The sequence below is a fragment of the Peromyscus leucopus genome, chromosome 13 (genome assembly GCF_004664715.2).
Source record: "Peromyscus leucopus breed LL Stock chromosome 13, UCI_PerLeu_2.1, whole genome shotgun sequence".
NCBI lineage: Eukaryota > Metazoa > Chordata > Mammalia > Rodentia > Cricetidae > Peromyscus > Peromyscus leucopus.
Genome location: NC_051074.1, coordinates 6124750 through 6138155, shown reverse-complemented (window position 1 = coordinate 6138155; position 13406 = coordinate 6124750). Strand labels below are relative to the sequence as shown.

Here is a 13406-nt window from a genome sequence, read left to right as displayed (position 1 = left end):
GAACATAGTGCTCAACCCCAGGGCAGGGTGCAGAGGGTGAGGGGCCTCCAGACCAACAGCTTGACCACATGCCCCGACTGCCCAACATCCACCCGAGGCCTGGCGGGGCCCATGGGGGCCAAACTCCAGTCCCACCCACAGGGCAGGGCTACTCACTGCAGAACCGAACGGCTGCACACAGACAGCGTGGTGTTCAGTCAAGGGAGAAAAGGCATCGGGCAACCCCAGAACTGAAAACTTGATGCCGAAGCCGGACAGAAGAGTACCGGCCACTCAGATCGTTAAAGCTACTGGTAAAGAGGATGACCTCTAGACGGGGAGGCAACAACCTGTCCGCCATCCCGAGTGACTACAGTGAACCCATTCTTGTCCAAGCGGTGGTGTCCTGACGACTTGTGTGCAGCATTGGAGGAGGAAGCCAGGGGACCCTACTTCCCTTCCAGCCTGTTCCCAAGTGGGCAAAAGATTCGTCTGAGAGCATGCCCTGCCATGTCGGCACCCACGTGCCAGCTGGGGGAACAAGAAACACACGGCACCGCTGAGCCTTCCCCCCCCACCACCACCCATGATCAGTATGCAAAACCTCCCTCCCTATAACTTGGGTGTCCTTGTTATAGGTCAAAACAAGGGGTTCCCAAAAGTGAGGGAGCCTGAAGCTCTGTTCATCCCGCCATTCCCAAGTCCCCAGCAGTGATGAGGCCACTGACTTAGCAAGAGTGGGCAGGGTGCTGGCTCACAGCAGCCCAGGACCTCTGATCACTGCCAAAGGCGGGCGGGCGAGCAGGCTTCCAGGAGCCACCCAGCTCACCTGGCAGAGCTTTAAAAAAACAAATGCATGACAGTTAATACTGACCACCAACCTGACAGGATCTAAATCACAGGAGATGAACCTCCGGGCATGTCTGCCCGAGTTTCTAGATTGGGTTAATTGAGGTGAGAAGACAGGGTAGATGGAGACGACACCATCCTACAGGCTAGGACCCCAGACTAAATAAAAAGGAGAAAGTGAGCTGAGCACCAGCATCTATCTCTCTCTCTGCTTCCTGACAGTGGTGCAATGTGACGGTGGCCTCACTCCCCTGCCGCCGTGCCTTCCTGCTGCAACGGACAGCACCCTTCAACTGGGGGGATACAGTACACTTGTCCTTCCCCACGACAAACGCAACCACTACAAGTCTCCAGTACCGAGAGTGAGGAGACTCTCGTGAAAATAGAAATAACAGTGCTAAGTTCTCTCCAAACATCCTCAGTTAGTGTGCCCATGTTAAGTCAAACTGAAGCGCTTGCATTAAAACCAAAGGGTCCTGAAATGACCACTTCCCTTTTAGACTGTGACCTGAGGCGATGGTTAGGAGGTTTGGTGAGGCCTGGCCTAAGCTGTTTTCAGCATGGTCCCATTGGCTAGAGCCTGTTGAATACTGGCATGACAGGAAATAGACGTCTGTGAACACGGTCAGGAAGTACTTGGAATTCTTCTCCCAGAAGCAAAGTGTCTCCCACCCTTAAAAGCTCCTACCCATGATGCTAATGACAGGCAGCCAGCACGCGCAGCTTTAAGGATGAGACAGTTGCTTGTATAGAAACACTGAACAAACACTCCAACACTGCGGCCCGAAAAAGACAATCCCCACCAAACAGCGTGAGAAGTGTGAAATGTGCAAATGAGCCTGCTTAAACAAAAACCCAATCTGCTCCCAGAGCGTGCAGGGTGGCCACCTGTTCAGGGCTGGTGGAGTCCTGATTACAGAGGAAGAAACAATACCAGGGAGATGACAGACCCCTCTTGGGTCCTGGTCCCCACCCTCAAGCCTATATTTAGGCTGCTATCTATGGAAAATGTCCCGACCCTGCACACAAACAAACTGTTTGCCTGGTTATTCACAGGCTCCATTAACAACCTCTCCTGTCCACGTGACATTGCTCTCCTCCCTCCCTGGTCCCAGAGGCAGCCCCGACGCCCCTCTGGCCGCTGGCCTTGGTCAGCTGGGAGCAGACGGCATAGAAAGGTAAAGAGACTGCACCTGAAAGACTGCCCTGGCCCTGGCCATGGGCATCTCCGATCTCAGGAAGGCACATGCCTGGGTCCAGGTTCCAGAGCACTAGACAAGGGGGACCAAAAATCTCTCCCACCCCCTCAGAGGCCAGGACTCCCTGCCGCACCACACAAAGCCTTTCTTCTCCAATCCCAGAACAAAAATAACAGATGCTGCAGAGATTGGAGATTAACATCTGCAGAGTGCATTTTCTCTCTCAGGGAAAGGTACTCAACAAAGAGAAGGAATTATGTAGCTAAGCGCCAGATCAGAACCCCAAACTTGGGCTTAAAATAACTAAGCCTCATCCGGCTTTTCCAGACTCAATCACTTAGGCTGGGGATGCAAAGGTCCCTGAGTGTCAGGAAGGGGGCCCCCCCCCCGAGGGGACGAGGGTCTGTGTGAGTGCTGGAACCATGAAACAAAACCAACAGAGAGGGGACTGGCAGGTACAAGCGACCTGATGGGAGAAATGGGAAAAAGAAAGGCTCTAATTAGGGAGAAGGGGGGAGGGGAGTAAACACAGAAGAGGAAGGGGTTAAAACTACAGTGAGGATGTCTGAAAAAGTCCTAAGGAATCACACACTATTATATATCTAAAAATACTTATCATATATGCAAGTCAGTGTATAAACATACATAGTTTAAATGAAATTTTCCCACCTGGGCTGACAATTCTCCCTCCAAAAGCCACAGAGCAGCTACCAAAAACTCCCACACCAGACGTGACAGCCTTAGACGTGACAGCCACTCCTCTGAGCTCTTGTTCAGGATTCTCCACCAGACTCTCAAAGCAGTGCAGGCCCTGCTCTTGCCCTTGGCTGCTCCCCAGAGGTGGAAGGAAAATGCCATTTGCTGAAGACATCCGTGCACTTCAGACACATGACTAAGAGGACCCAAGTGAAAGCCTCCTCCTCTAGGACTAGCTTACAGTACCAGAAGGCACCATGCAAGCTTCCAATGGAGGGAAGGAACCGAACGCCCTACCCAGCGATGGTACCTATGACTGTAACAAGAAACCTTGCCAGTGATCCAGGGCTAGGAAGGAGGAGGAGAACTTACAACCAACACTCTGCTAAACCAGCACAAGGCTAACTAGTTCTGAATATTTATCCTCATACCCACAGGTCAGTGCAATCCTCACCCCTCATCAAGGAAAGTCCTCTTTGCAACAGACAGAGACCATTACAGAAAACAATCATCAACCAAAATGCAGAGTTGTGGAGCCAGTCACAACTGACACGCAATCCACAACACAACTCCTGGACCTAAGACTCAGAGAGCTTTGCAGGGCGCAGGGGCATGGGGGTGTGTGTATGGAAAGACTGTAAGCGCCAGAAGAACAAGAAGTCTGCTGTGAGGTGGTGTCTCCTAGGGGCATCTGGCCAGCGTGGCTCCCTGCACATGACTTGAACACAGATGACACCAGGAGACACGCTAACGTGAAAGAGAGAAAGCTCAGAGGCCTCAACCCTAGACAAAAAAGAAAAAAGGAAAAACTACAGGCAACTAGGAAATGCTGAGTGTGGGAGAAACAGTCTCCCCAGGAAAGAGCCCCCCAATGTGTGACCCAATACCAAATGGCCAGCCCTGAAATCATATACGTATGTGTAACATTATACAGGCTAGGCAGGGTGTATTTATGTATTCGGGAATACACACACACACACACACACACACACACACACACACACACCAACAATAAAAGAGGCCATGAATCTGAAAGAGTCGGGGTAGAAGTAAGATGGGGGGAGGAAAGAGAAGTGAGAAGTGAAAAAATATGCATAATCTCAATTTTTTAAAATTACTTTAAGAAAACAATAAACAGCCGGGCAGTGGTAGCACACACCTTTAATCCCAGCACTCAAGAGGCAGAGGCAGGTGGATCTCTGAATTAGAGGCCAGCCTGGGCTACAGAGTGAGTTCCAGAACAGCCAGGGCTACACAGAGAAACCCTGTCTCAAAAACCCAAACAACAAAGGAAGCATCCAGAGAGCTGCAGGCAGCCAGTGTGAGACTTACAAGCTGACCAGGCCTGCAGGGCAGCCAGGGAAGGAGTGATGTGAAGCAGGGGACCTGTGGGCAGCAAAGCCAAGGTCTGGGTGGGTAAAAACAGAGGTGCTGGCAATGGGGCCCTGGGTCTTCTTGTGTCCCTGCGGCTGCGGGACCTCTCTGCCCAAGCCACTTCCTCCAGGCTCCTCCAGGGCTCTCTGAGCTGCAGATGACACGTAGCACCTCTTTCACAGATGCTCTCAACTGCTGGGAAATCGAGGTGACACAATGTATCATCTACAAGTTACCCTAGGAAGCAAAGATTGACGAACCCCATCTAAACATGCATGAGGCTGTGCTCCAAAAGCCAGGGGAAGAAGTCCACTGGGACTTAGAAGAAATGAGGCACCGGGGGTTCCACTTCCCACTGGACCCTCATCTAGGCCTACTGTCCCTGACTCCAGAACTCCACACTCAGACAGTGCTCACTCCTTCTATGATCATCACAGCGACAAGGTGGAATTGCACTTGAAACCATTCAAACTGGCTTCGAGTCCTTCATCATTGTTCAAACTTTTTGACACTGCCAACTTCCTGAGGAACTGGTGGGGACCCCACCGCCAGCTATGAACACTGCAGGCCAGAGCAAGTGTCCTCCCTCTCTTCTCTTCTACACAACGGGGTCCCTGGACTACAGACCTTCTTAGAAATGCAGGTTCCCAGGGCCACTCCAGCCCCACAGAACCAGGAAGCTGCCATCTGTTTCTGCAAGCTCTCGACATCATTTGCTTACACACTCAAATTTGAGAACCACTGCTGAGTGACACTCGGTGCTCCATGGCATCAGTGACACAGCCTGTCACTCACTGATCCCTCTGGGCCACGGTGATTCTCTGAATTTAACGGGCTCCTGTCAGAAAGAAGTGCCAACCTTTGCAGACCACTGATTTAGAAATGCCGCCGAAACCAAGCTTCTCCTTCCCCTGTCTTCAAACAGTAAAGAAAATAGCATGATGTTTTGGTCCCATGAAACTAATGATCTATAGATCCAAAAGTTGCCCAGTCCCAACTTCTATACTCTGGATACAGGTTTCGCTGCTGCAGGAGGATAACCCAGTTCACACCCCCAATGAGGCAAAAAGGACCTGTGCCTGGGAGGAAAGGGTTGCCCAATGCCAAGTCCGGGGCGTTCTCCAAGTGTGGATACCATCCCATCAAAGTACTGAGGACTCAAATGTGAGTGAGGGCTGAATTCTCCGGGCTGGCAGGAGGGCAGTAGCTGAGCCAAGGGCCACCAGACACAGAGCAGGGGGACCTTAACTCCAGTGAGGCAAGGCTGGCTGTGAGCAGCCCTGACCTGGACCAGGCCCCATGGCAGCTCTGAGAAGGAGCATCCGTGACATACCTAAAAGCCACCAGATTGGGAGGACTCCATTGCCGGCTGGGCATGAGGTTTCAATGGGAAGCAGCACCTGGCTAACAGGGCAGTTTCCAAAGGAGGTGGTGAGAGCGCCACCCTGGATGAACCCTGAACCAGCACCGCAGACAACGTCCAAGGAAAAGGACATCCACCCATGGCAGTGGGGAGAAACGTTTTTCCCTAAACATACACACCTGCAGTAAGCAGACTAAACAAACGCTTGCCAAGTTTACTGTATTAAGCAACTCTATGGAGAACAAGACGCCTTGGTTACTTGGGGCATCCCCGAGCCTGTCTCTTCCTAGGTCAAGGGTACAACATCTCAAAGGCCCAGACAAAGGACTATGGGAATTACACATAGCAGGAGCTCTCCATTCTACCTCACACAGTGAGGTTTGGCCCAGGCTGCTCCTCTCTGCCAGGTAACTTTTCTACACTTCCTGGGTTGAAAGGTATATTGCAAAACAGTTTCCTCTGAAATGGAAACATCCCAACCTGCAGGTAAACATTTTAAACCGGAAGGTGAACAACTCAAAACAGCTCCAGGAAGTCCCTGAAACTGACCAGATTCACTAAGCCCCTCCCTGGAAGAGGTTTAGACCAACGGAGTCACTCTGGAAGGACACTCCAACCTGCTGAGCTGCCTGCAGGCTGTGCAGTGTGCTCCGGGTCCCCAACTTCTGTGAGCTGCCACCCACACTATGGTGGGCTTTAGTGATGCAGCTGCCTTTGAGTTATTTCTGCTCCTGTAAGTCACCCCTATAAAAGTTTGGTCATATCTGTCTGTCAGTCTGTCATGAGATCCCTTTCCAAGGTGAGTGTGTTCTATCTCCTCAGGGAAAGTTTTGCCACACAACAGGGTGGTAGCCATGTTTTGGGATTACCTCTCGATGAACAGACATAATACAGGTTAAGTACTCAGCACCCCACTGGGCACAAATGTTCAACAACACAGTTGCATCATGGGACTGAGCAGACTCCCTGCCATCTTTCAAGGTTCCCCAAATGCTCAGGCTTAGATGCTACGGAAGAGCCATCAAATGTCCACATATGCGTGTACACTTAAGAGGACCATGGAAGGCTCATGCCCTCCCTCCCATAGTCCTCCTGTGGAGGATCAAGGTAGAAGATAGGGGTCTACAGATCAGCCACCTAGTAAGGACAGCAGCATGAACACTAGTTGAGGACATGGGGTCTCAAGTTCAGGGACTGGCTGACTTCCCCAGCAGTGCCTGAGAAGCTCAGAAACAAGCACACAGCTGAGCTGAATGAGCGAGCACTAGGCAAGCACATGGATCCTGGCTCTGCTGCTGGCCAGCTGAGTTACAGTGTGTGACTGCTAATAGAGGTTTGAGGCTTAAAAGAACGACCGGCTTTATTTAACAAGAGAGGCAGTTGGCTGGTGCGCTTCAATCCCTCCACCCCAGACAGTGTCTTTGACGAGCCAGAGAAGAAGCTGACACAGGAGCTTGAGCAGAGGTGAGGTAGGTCCCAGGCTCACTTCTGAGCATGGGATAGTACATGCCACATCCCACAGCGGGCCAGGCCCCTGCACCGCACCCCAGAAATCTGCTGGGCTCAATGTGAAACCAACCATTAATGTTTCCTTATATCCCAGAGATTCAGGAGTCAAGAAGATTCTCAGAGTAAGACATAAAGATTAAAGAAAAGTTTTAAAAAACAAACAAAAACCAAGGGAATGTTTTTCAACAAGGTTGAGGAGGGAAGGCACGTGGACCCCAAACCTACAGACAGTATCCCCAACACACCGTTTTGGGAATTTCAGTGGGCTCTTGCAACTAAATAAAATACATCTTGTCCATCTTTAAAAGAGATTTTCCAACAAGGTCAAAATTGACTCACTGTGACATGAGCAGCAACCAAACATCCTCCTCTTTCCCAAGGTCGTCCCTCACCCCAAGAGCAAAAACTCACGGAGGTGCCAGAAAACAGCGCGGTTTTAAACACACTATGGCAGAGCCAGATGCTGGCGTGCAGTGTCAACACAGAAACCGTATCTTCAAAAGTCCGCCTAAGCTGGAAAGGGCTCCTGTTATAACAACCCAAAGGCCTTGATAGGGGGAGCACATGGGAGAAAGGTCTGACTAGATAGCTTTGGAAATGACAGGTTTGGTTTTGTGAGGCAAGTGGGTTTTTTTTTTAATATTCACAATGATATGCATATCCTTTCCTGAAAGATTCACATTTTGCAGTCTCTTGTGCTCATTCCTAGTCACATAGAGATCTGGGTCTGCCTCTGACGGATGAGGTTTCACCTCAGTTAATGTGGTGGTCCAGCACCAGTCATGGTTTCCCGTGGCATCTTGTACCCACAAGGCAATTCCTTCCCAGCTCCCTATCAGTGAATTTGGTTTTGTTTAACCTTTTTTTCTTAAAATTTATTTTACTCTGTGTGTGTGTCTATATCTGTGTCTGCATATACCTGCAGAGGTCAAAAGAGGGTATCAGATCCCCCTGGGGCTGGAGTTACAGGCACCCACCTGACATGGGTACTGAGAACTGAACTTAGCTCCTGCTCTCGGAAGAGCGACAATGCTCTTAACCACTGATCTATCTCTCCAAACCCCCCCCCCAAGAGTTAATGATCAGTGGGAAACCACAGACACCCCTGAAACAGACCCTCCTCACAGGCTACTACCATCACTCTTAGTTAATTCTTAGACTTTGATAGTAAGACCCTGCTGCTGAAGACACCATATACTTAAGTCATAGGACATGAAAAAAAAAAAAATCAAGCTGGTATTGACCTTGGAGTTGCATCCTCACTAGCTAGCTTTCATAGTGCTGGACGGTTCTATTTATGCTACCGAGGGTGAAAAGAATTTGACAAATTTAGCCAGCTATGAATCCCACACGCTACAACAATGACTGGCCCAGGGAGACATATCCACTGGCACAGAGCAAGACACGCGTTAGTGGCACAGACGCTATGGGAGTAACCAACCGCTTTCTGGTTGGAAATAAATTCTGTACCTCGAGACACACTCTATGCGTGGTACTGTAAACAGGCCCCAAAACTCACAACCAGCCGGCTATCGGCCCCAGAGGAGAACCTAAGTTAAACAGACATAGTTAACAAACTGCCCCCTAAATTAATCTTTATACCCATAGATTAGTGCAGCTCTCAGGCCTCATCAGAGAAGCTTCTTTCTGCAATAGATGGAGATTAGTAGAGACCCACAGCAGGTCAGTGTGCAGAGAATAAGAGACTGGGAGTGCTCAGCTCCAAATGGAACATCTGTATAACACTCCCTCCCTCCCCACAAGGCTCGGGAATCATTGCAGCGGAGGGGTCAGGAAGACTGCAGTGGATGTTTGCAGGGAAACAGTGTTTGCTGGACATGACAGCATCGCTGCACGTGACCAAGTGGCAGCCGTGACAGCACACACAACACCCAGCCTGCCAAAGTCCTAGCATGGCTGGGGAGGGCGTCATGAAGTCCCAACCCTAGCTTAGAGCTCCTGGCACCTAATGACTGCTATGGAAAGATAGAGTCAGTTTTCTTCAGGGATATAGCCCCTAAAAAAGCAATCCATGCTCCAGTGGGCAGTCCCACACCCGTGTACATACATATCCGTGTACATACACACACGTGTACATACAGACAGCACTAAATGGACTCAGTGTGCTTTTAAAGAGAGAGTAAGAAAGCACATGAAGTGACTGGGAGGTAGAGTTGATCAAAATGCATTATACGCATATGTGATATTCTCAATAAAAAATACTCTCTTCTCACTCAAGCGTATCATGCTATCACAACTCAGCAACCCTCTCCCATGCCAAACAAGAATGGAGCAATGTAAGACCTGCCCATATCTTAACACTGACATGGAAAGACCATTCCATTTTAACAAATGAATTGGGATTTAATTAAAAGAGGCAGGGTGAGGTCCTGAAAGAGTGATGCTTTGGGAAGCCAGAAACCCAGGGCCTAAATCACTCCTTAGTTCAGAGGTGCCTTTGAACAACTTCCCTCAAATGTTCTGGGGTCATCACCCTCCCATACCTCCACCCCCTCCTCTATAAGACAGGGCCATTGTGAATACCAAAACATCTGTGCTCAAGTTCTCCACAAATGAGCAGTGTACCACGGTAGATAACGGCAGGAAGAACAGAGGCAGATACGAAAGCTTCTCCAGTCTCGCTGAATTTACTACAGTCCTGGCATAATACAGGCATTCCTAGTCCTAACAAAAATGATAGCATTATCAAAGTCTCCAGCAGGATCCATCCATCAGTTTAAGTTTTACTGAGAATGACAAAGGTTGTAGCCAAAAAGGAGCTTGATAGCATCTGCGATCAAGAAAGGATCACTGTGGAAGGAACAATTAAAAAAAGAAAGAAAGAAATGTAACCACATCCTCCTGCTAGAAGTCCAAAACCCCAGAGTGCAGCTTTAAGAATGGGAAATGAGTCACACCCAGCTGGAGGCCTTCCTCTCCTCGGGAGCAAGGAGCTCCAGTCAGGTGCATTCCATCTCAGGCACCAGCTTTCAGAGGGTTTCATCAGACTTCTGTATACGCAACCACAGAGCTGAGCAGAGTCATCTGAGAGGAATATGAGCACTTCCAGCACTTTCCGACAGGGACCCAGACCATGCTCGACATCTCCTCACCATCAACTGAGGGGTGAAGTGGGGGGGGGGGGTGCCCATCCTCAACCCCATAAGACTCCACATCCCTGTGGCTCTTCATGAGTCTGGAAGCATCTGAAGTCGCCACAAGCAACCATGAACAGCACTCAGGGTGCCCAGGTGCATTGAGAGCCAGTCCTCCAAAGGACAGAACTTGCCGGGCCCCTCCCCTGGAATTATACTAGATCCTGTGGATAGTCAGTCAGTCTCCCAGCCTGCCTGGGATGTGGTTCAAGTACATGAGGCTGCCAAATGCCAAGGGGATCAGCAACACAGCGTTCACCTTCTCCACCCCAGCAGCCAAGTTTTCAACCCAAACACTTCAGGGTTAGAAGTTCAGACCGCACAGGAGCCAAGCTTTCCTGGGGGCTGAAGCCTTATGTGGAGGGGGGGGGGCAGTACCTGCACCTGTTTTGAACACACTCCTGCTGGACTTGGAAGGCTCCCATGCTCCTCAACAGAGGGCTCACCAGCCTTTGGCAGGCACAGGATTATACTAGGACAAGCCACCTGCAGGCCTTTTGATGTCACTGGCCAACAGCAACTCAAGAAGGCAGGCTGCTAATCCCCTGGCTGGACTATGAGACCACATTACCCACTTGGATACCACCTGCTCCCCTCAGGTAAGTGAAGGCAGGCCCAGAGACACAAAACAAGCCAACAGATCAGGCACCTAGTAGCAGAGAAACAGGAGCCATTTGTGGTCCAAAGAGAACACAAACCAGGGCAAAGCAGCCAGCTCCATCCTCTCCTGCAGGGATACGGCCCTGTCTGACCCCGGGGGTCAGGGCAGTGTTCGGCACACCCAGGCTTACAGGCAGCAGGATCATCCACTTTTTCTCCTCCTCTTGGGTGGCTCCCAAGTGGCAGGTGTATTATAAAAGTGCCCCCTTTAGCAAGAGAGTGTGGAGGTGTCCTGCCTCCCTAGAAGGGAATAATTTGACCCAGGACTTTGGTTTAAAACGCCGAGCGTTTGCACACAGGCAGGCAGACCTGCACTTGGACATGCTGCTGCCTGGGTCCCACTGGCTCCCTACATGCTCCAACTCCAAATGTCTCTCCTGTATCCGCGGACTGGGAAAAACGACAGCCATGAAGCAACTGAACAGGCTGGCCAGCACAGCACCCCCAGCAGCGGCGCCTCCAAAACACATCTTCAACGTCCATGCAAGACGCTCAGGCCCAGCCTGATAACCTGTCACGGATCGAGTGGCGCCATCCCAGGCAGCTGCCCCCAGGCGTCGGCTGGGCCCGGACGGGACATGCGGGCGGCCCAGTACGCAGCGGCACCGAGCCACTTTCTCACAGGAGCGACTCTATTGTCCATTATCCAATGAACACTGATGATCCATCTTCCCTGGCAGGCTGGCTGCACCGCCGGCCTTGCGGGGCAAGAGGCACCGCAGTGCTCTCTCGGCTGGGCAGCCGCGTGTGTACACACGCACGAACACACGCGCGCACACACCCCGCCGCGCCAGGGGCGCCCGCTCCCCCGTGCTTTCCAGAAGCCCCGGGGCGGCCTGGCCCTCACCTTCGATGGCGATGACGTGCTCCCGGATCTGGTTCTGCAGCACCGGCTCCTCCACGCGCTCCAGCAGCTCGTAGATGGAGTAGATGTTGGGGTGGACCGACTCGAAGCGCTGGATCTCGGCCCGGATGGCAGCCGAGTTGGCCAGCTGCTGCTGGTAGTTCATGGTGCAGGCGCGGCGCCCAGAGCCGCGCGCCCCCCGTCGCCGCCGCCCGGCGCCCCGGAGCCCGCGGGCCACCGAGACCCGGGGCGCCGCAGCCCCCGGGGAGCACGGAGCCGGGGAGGCGCAAAAAAGAAAGGCGAGGGTGAGGCAGTAGAGGGGCTCAGTTCATGGCCGGGACGCGCGTCCCGGGTCAGCGGGCCGTCCGGGGAGACCGCGGCGCCATGGAGCGCGACCGGCCGCGGAGGAGGCTCGCTCAGGCGCCTTCCCGCGCCGCAGCCGCCTGCACCCTACGCGCCGGCCAACCGAGCAGCCATTAAAGCGCAGGCAGCGCGGCGCTCTGAGCGCCGGGGCCGAGGCCCCCGGGCAGTGGCCGCTCTGCTCCGGGGTGCACGGCTGCGGCTGAGTCCGCGCGCTTGTGAGTGCCGCGCTACCGCGCGCGCCGGGCCCCTCAACTGCCCTGCGCCGTCCGCCAAGCCGGGACCGAGCCGTGGGCGCCTTGCCAGCCGCGGAGACCGCTCCGAGCGCCGCCCGCCGCTGCCCGGCCGGCCCCCTCCCTGGCACGCAGGGCCCTGGCCCACGTCGGCCCCGCCCCCGCCCGCGCTCGCCGCCCTCCGGCCGCCGCTGCGTCCTCCGCGGCGCTTCCCAGCGCGCCGGATCCCGGGGAATTGCGCCAGACCCCGCCCCGCGCTGCCTCTGGGCTTGCTGGGACTTGTAGTCCGTCACGCCGGCCGGCCCGCGCGCGTGGGGTGCGCTCTGCGCTCGCGTCGCAGCGCGCTGGGCGGGCCCCGCGGGGCGCCGGGACGCCACTCCTGCGGGCCTATCTGCAAGCTATTCTTGACCGCCTTGGGCGCTCTCACTTGTTCCCACTGCCCGGTGCCAGCCCCCGCGCCAGGACACCGGGAAGGTGGCGTGCCAGCCCGCCCGCCCGCGCTTTTGTTTGCCGGCCGAGCTCTTGAGGAACCTCTGCGACTCTCGGGGTCCCCTCCCCCGTCTGTCAACTTTCCGCCTCCTTTTCTGAACCCAGCAGGAGAGTTGCTTCCCTTCCCGTGGGATACATGGGGGCCCACGCTTCATCAATAAACTGAAGTTGAGGATGGGATGGTAAGCGGGACGGGATTCTCTGGGGGCTTCTAGGCAGTCTTTCCCACGAAAATGTTGCACAACTGAGTTGTAGCCTCTAAGCTGCAGTCCTCCGAGCGCCGCCGCCTGTTCTGCCCTGGCCCCTTGCAGGCTCGCCCAACACTAACCCCTCTGAAGCTCAGCCCGGGAGACTATGAAGCTAGACCGCACTGCAGCTGAGAACTCATCCCAGCGGCTCCAAGTGAATAAGATTATTGTAGATTTTCAAGAATCCAGAGCGAGCCCAAGGCCCCAAAGGTCCAAGATCTGTGCACTATGGCAGAGTCTCTGTATCGCCATCCGGGGTGTTTCATAAATAGCCCCACATCCCTGATTCAAGTGTCCTGTGTCTTACCTGGTTCAAATTCAAGCTAATGGGCAGTCCAGTGACCCAGGCACCCAAACTCTTGGGTTTCTCTTCCAGATTTCAGTATCTTTTTCAGGCAGATGTATTGACCCTTTCGATAATTCAACCCTCCTTGTCCCTGACACGGCA

The 13406-nt window shown here is 53.2% G+C and overlaps 1 protein-coding gene across 4 annotated transcripts in view; it reads right to left on the bottom strand.

The window, feature by feature from the left end:
- Nucleotides 1-11878, bottom strand: part of Agap1 (ArfGAP with GTPase domain, ankyrin repeat and PH domain 1) — a 461561-nt gene extending 449683 nt beyond the window's left edge. For all 4 annotated transcript variants that reach the window (XM_028880390.2, XM_028880391.2, XM_028880392.2 and 1 more), the window contains exon 1: nucleotides 11632-11878. In XM_028880390.2, the coding sequence (XP_028736223.1) occupies nucleotides 11632-11794 (163 nt within the window). In that variant the 5' untranslated portion in view covers nucleotides 11795-11878. The remainder of the gene's footprint in view (nucleotides 1-11631) is intronic.
- Between the last annotated feature and the right edge of the window lie 1528 nt (nucleotides 11879-13406).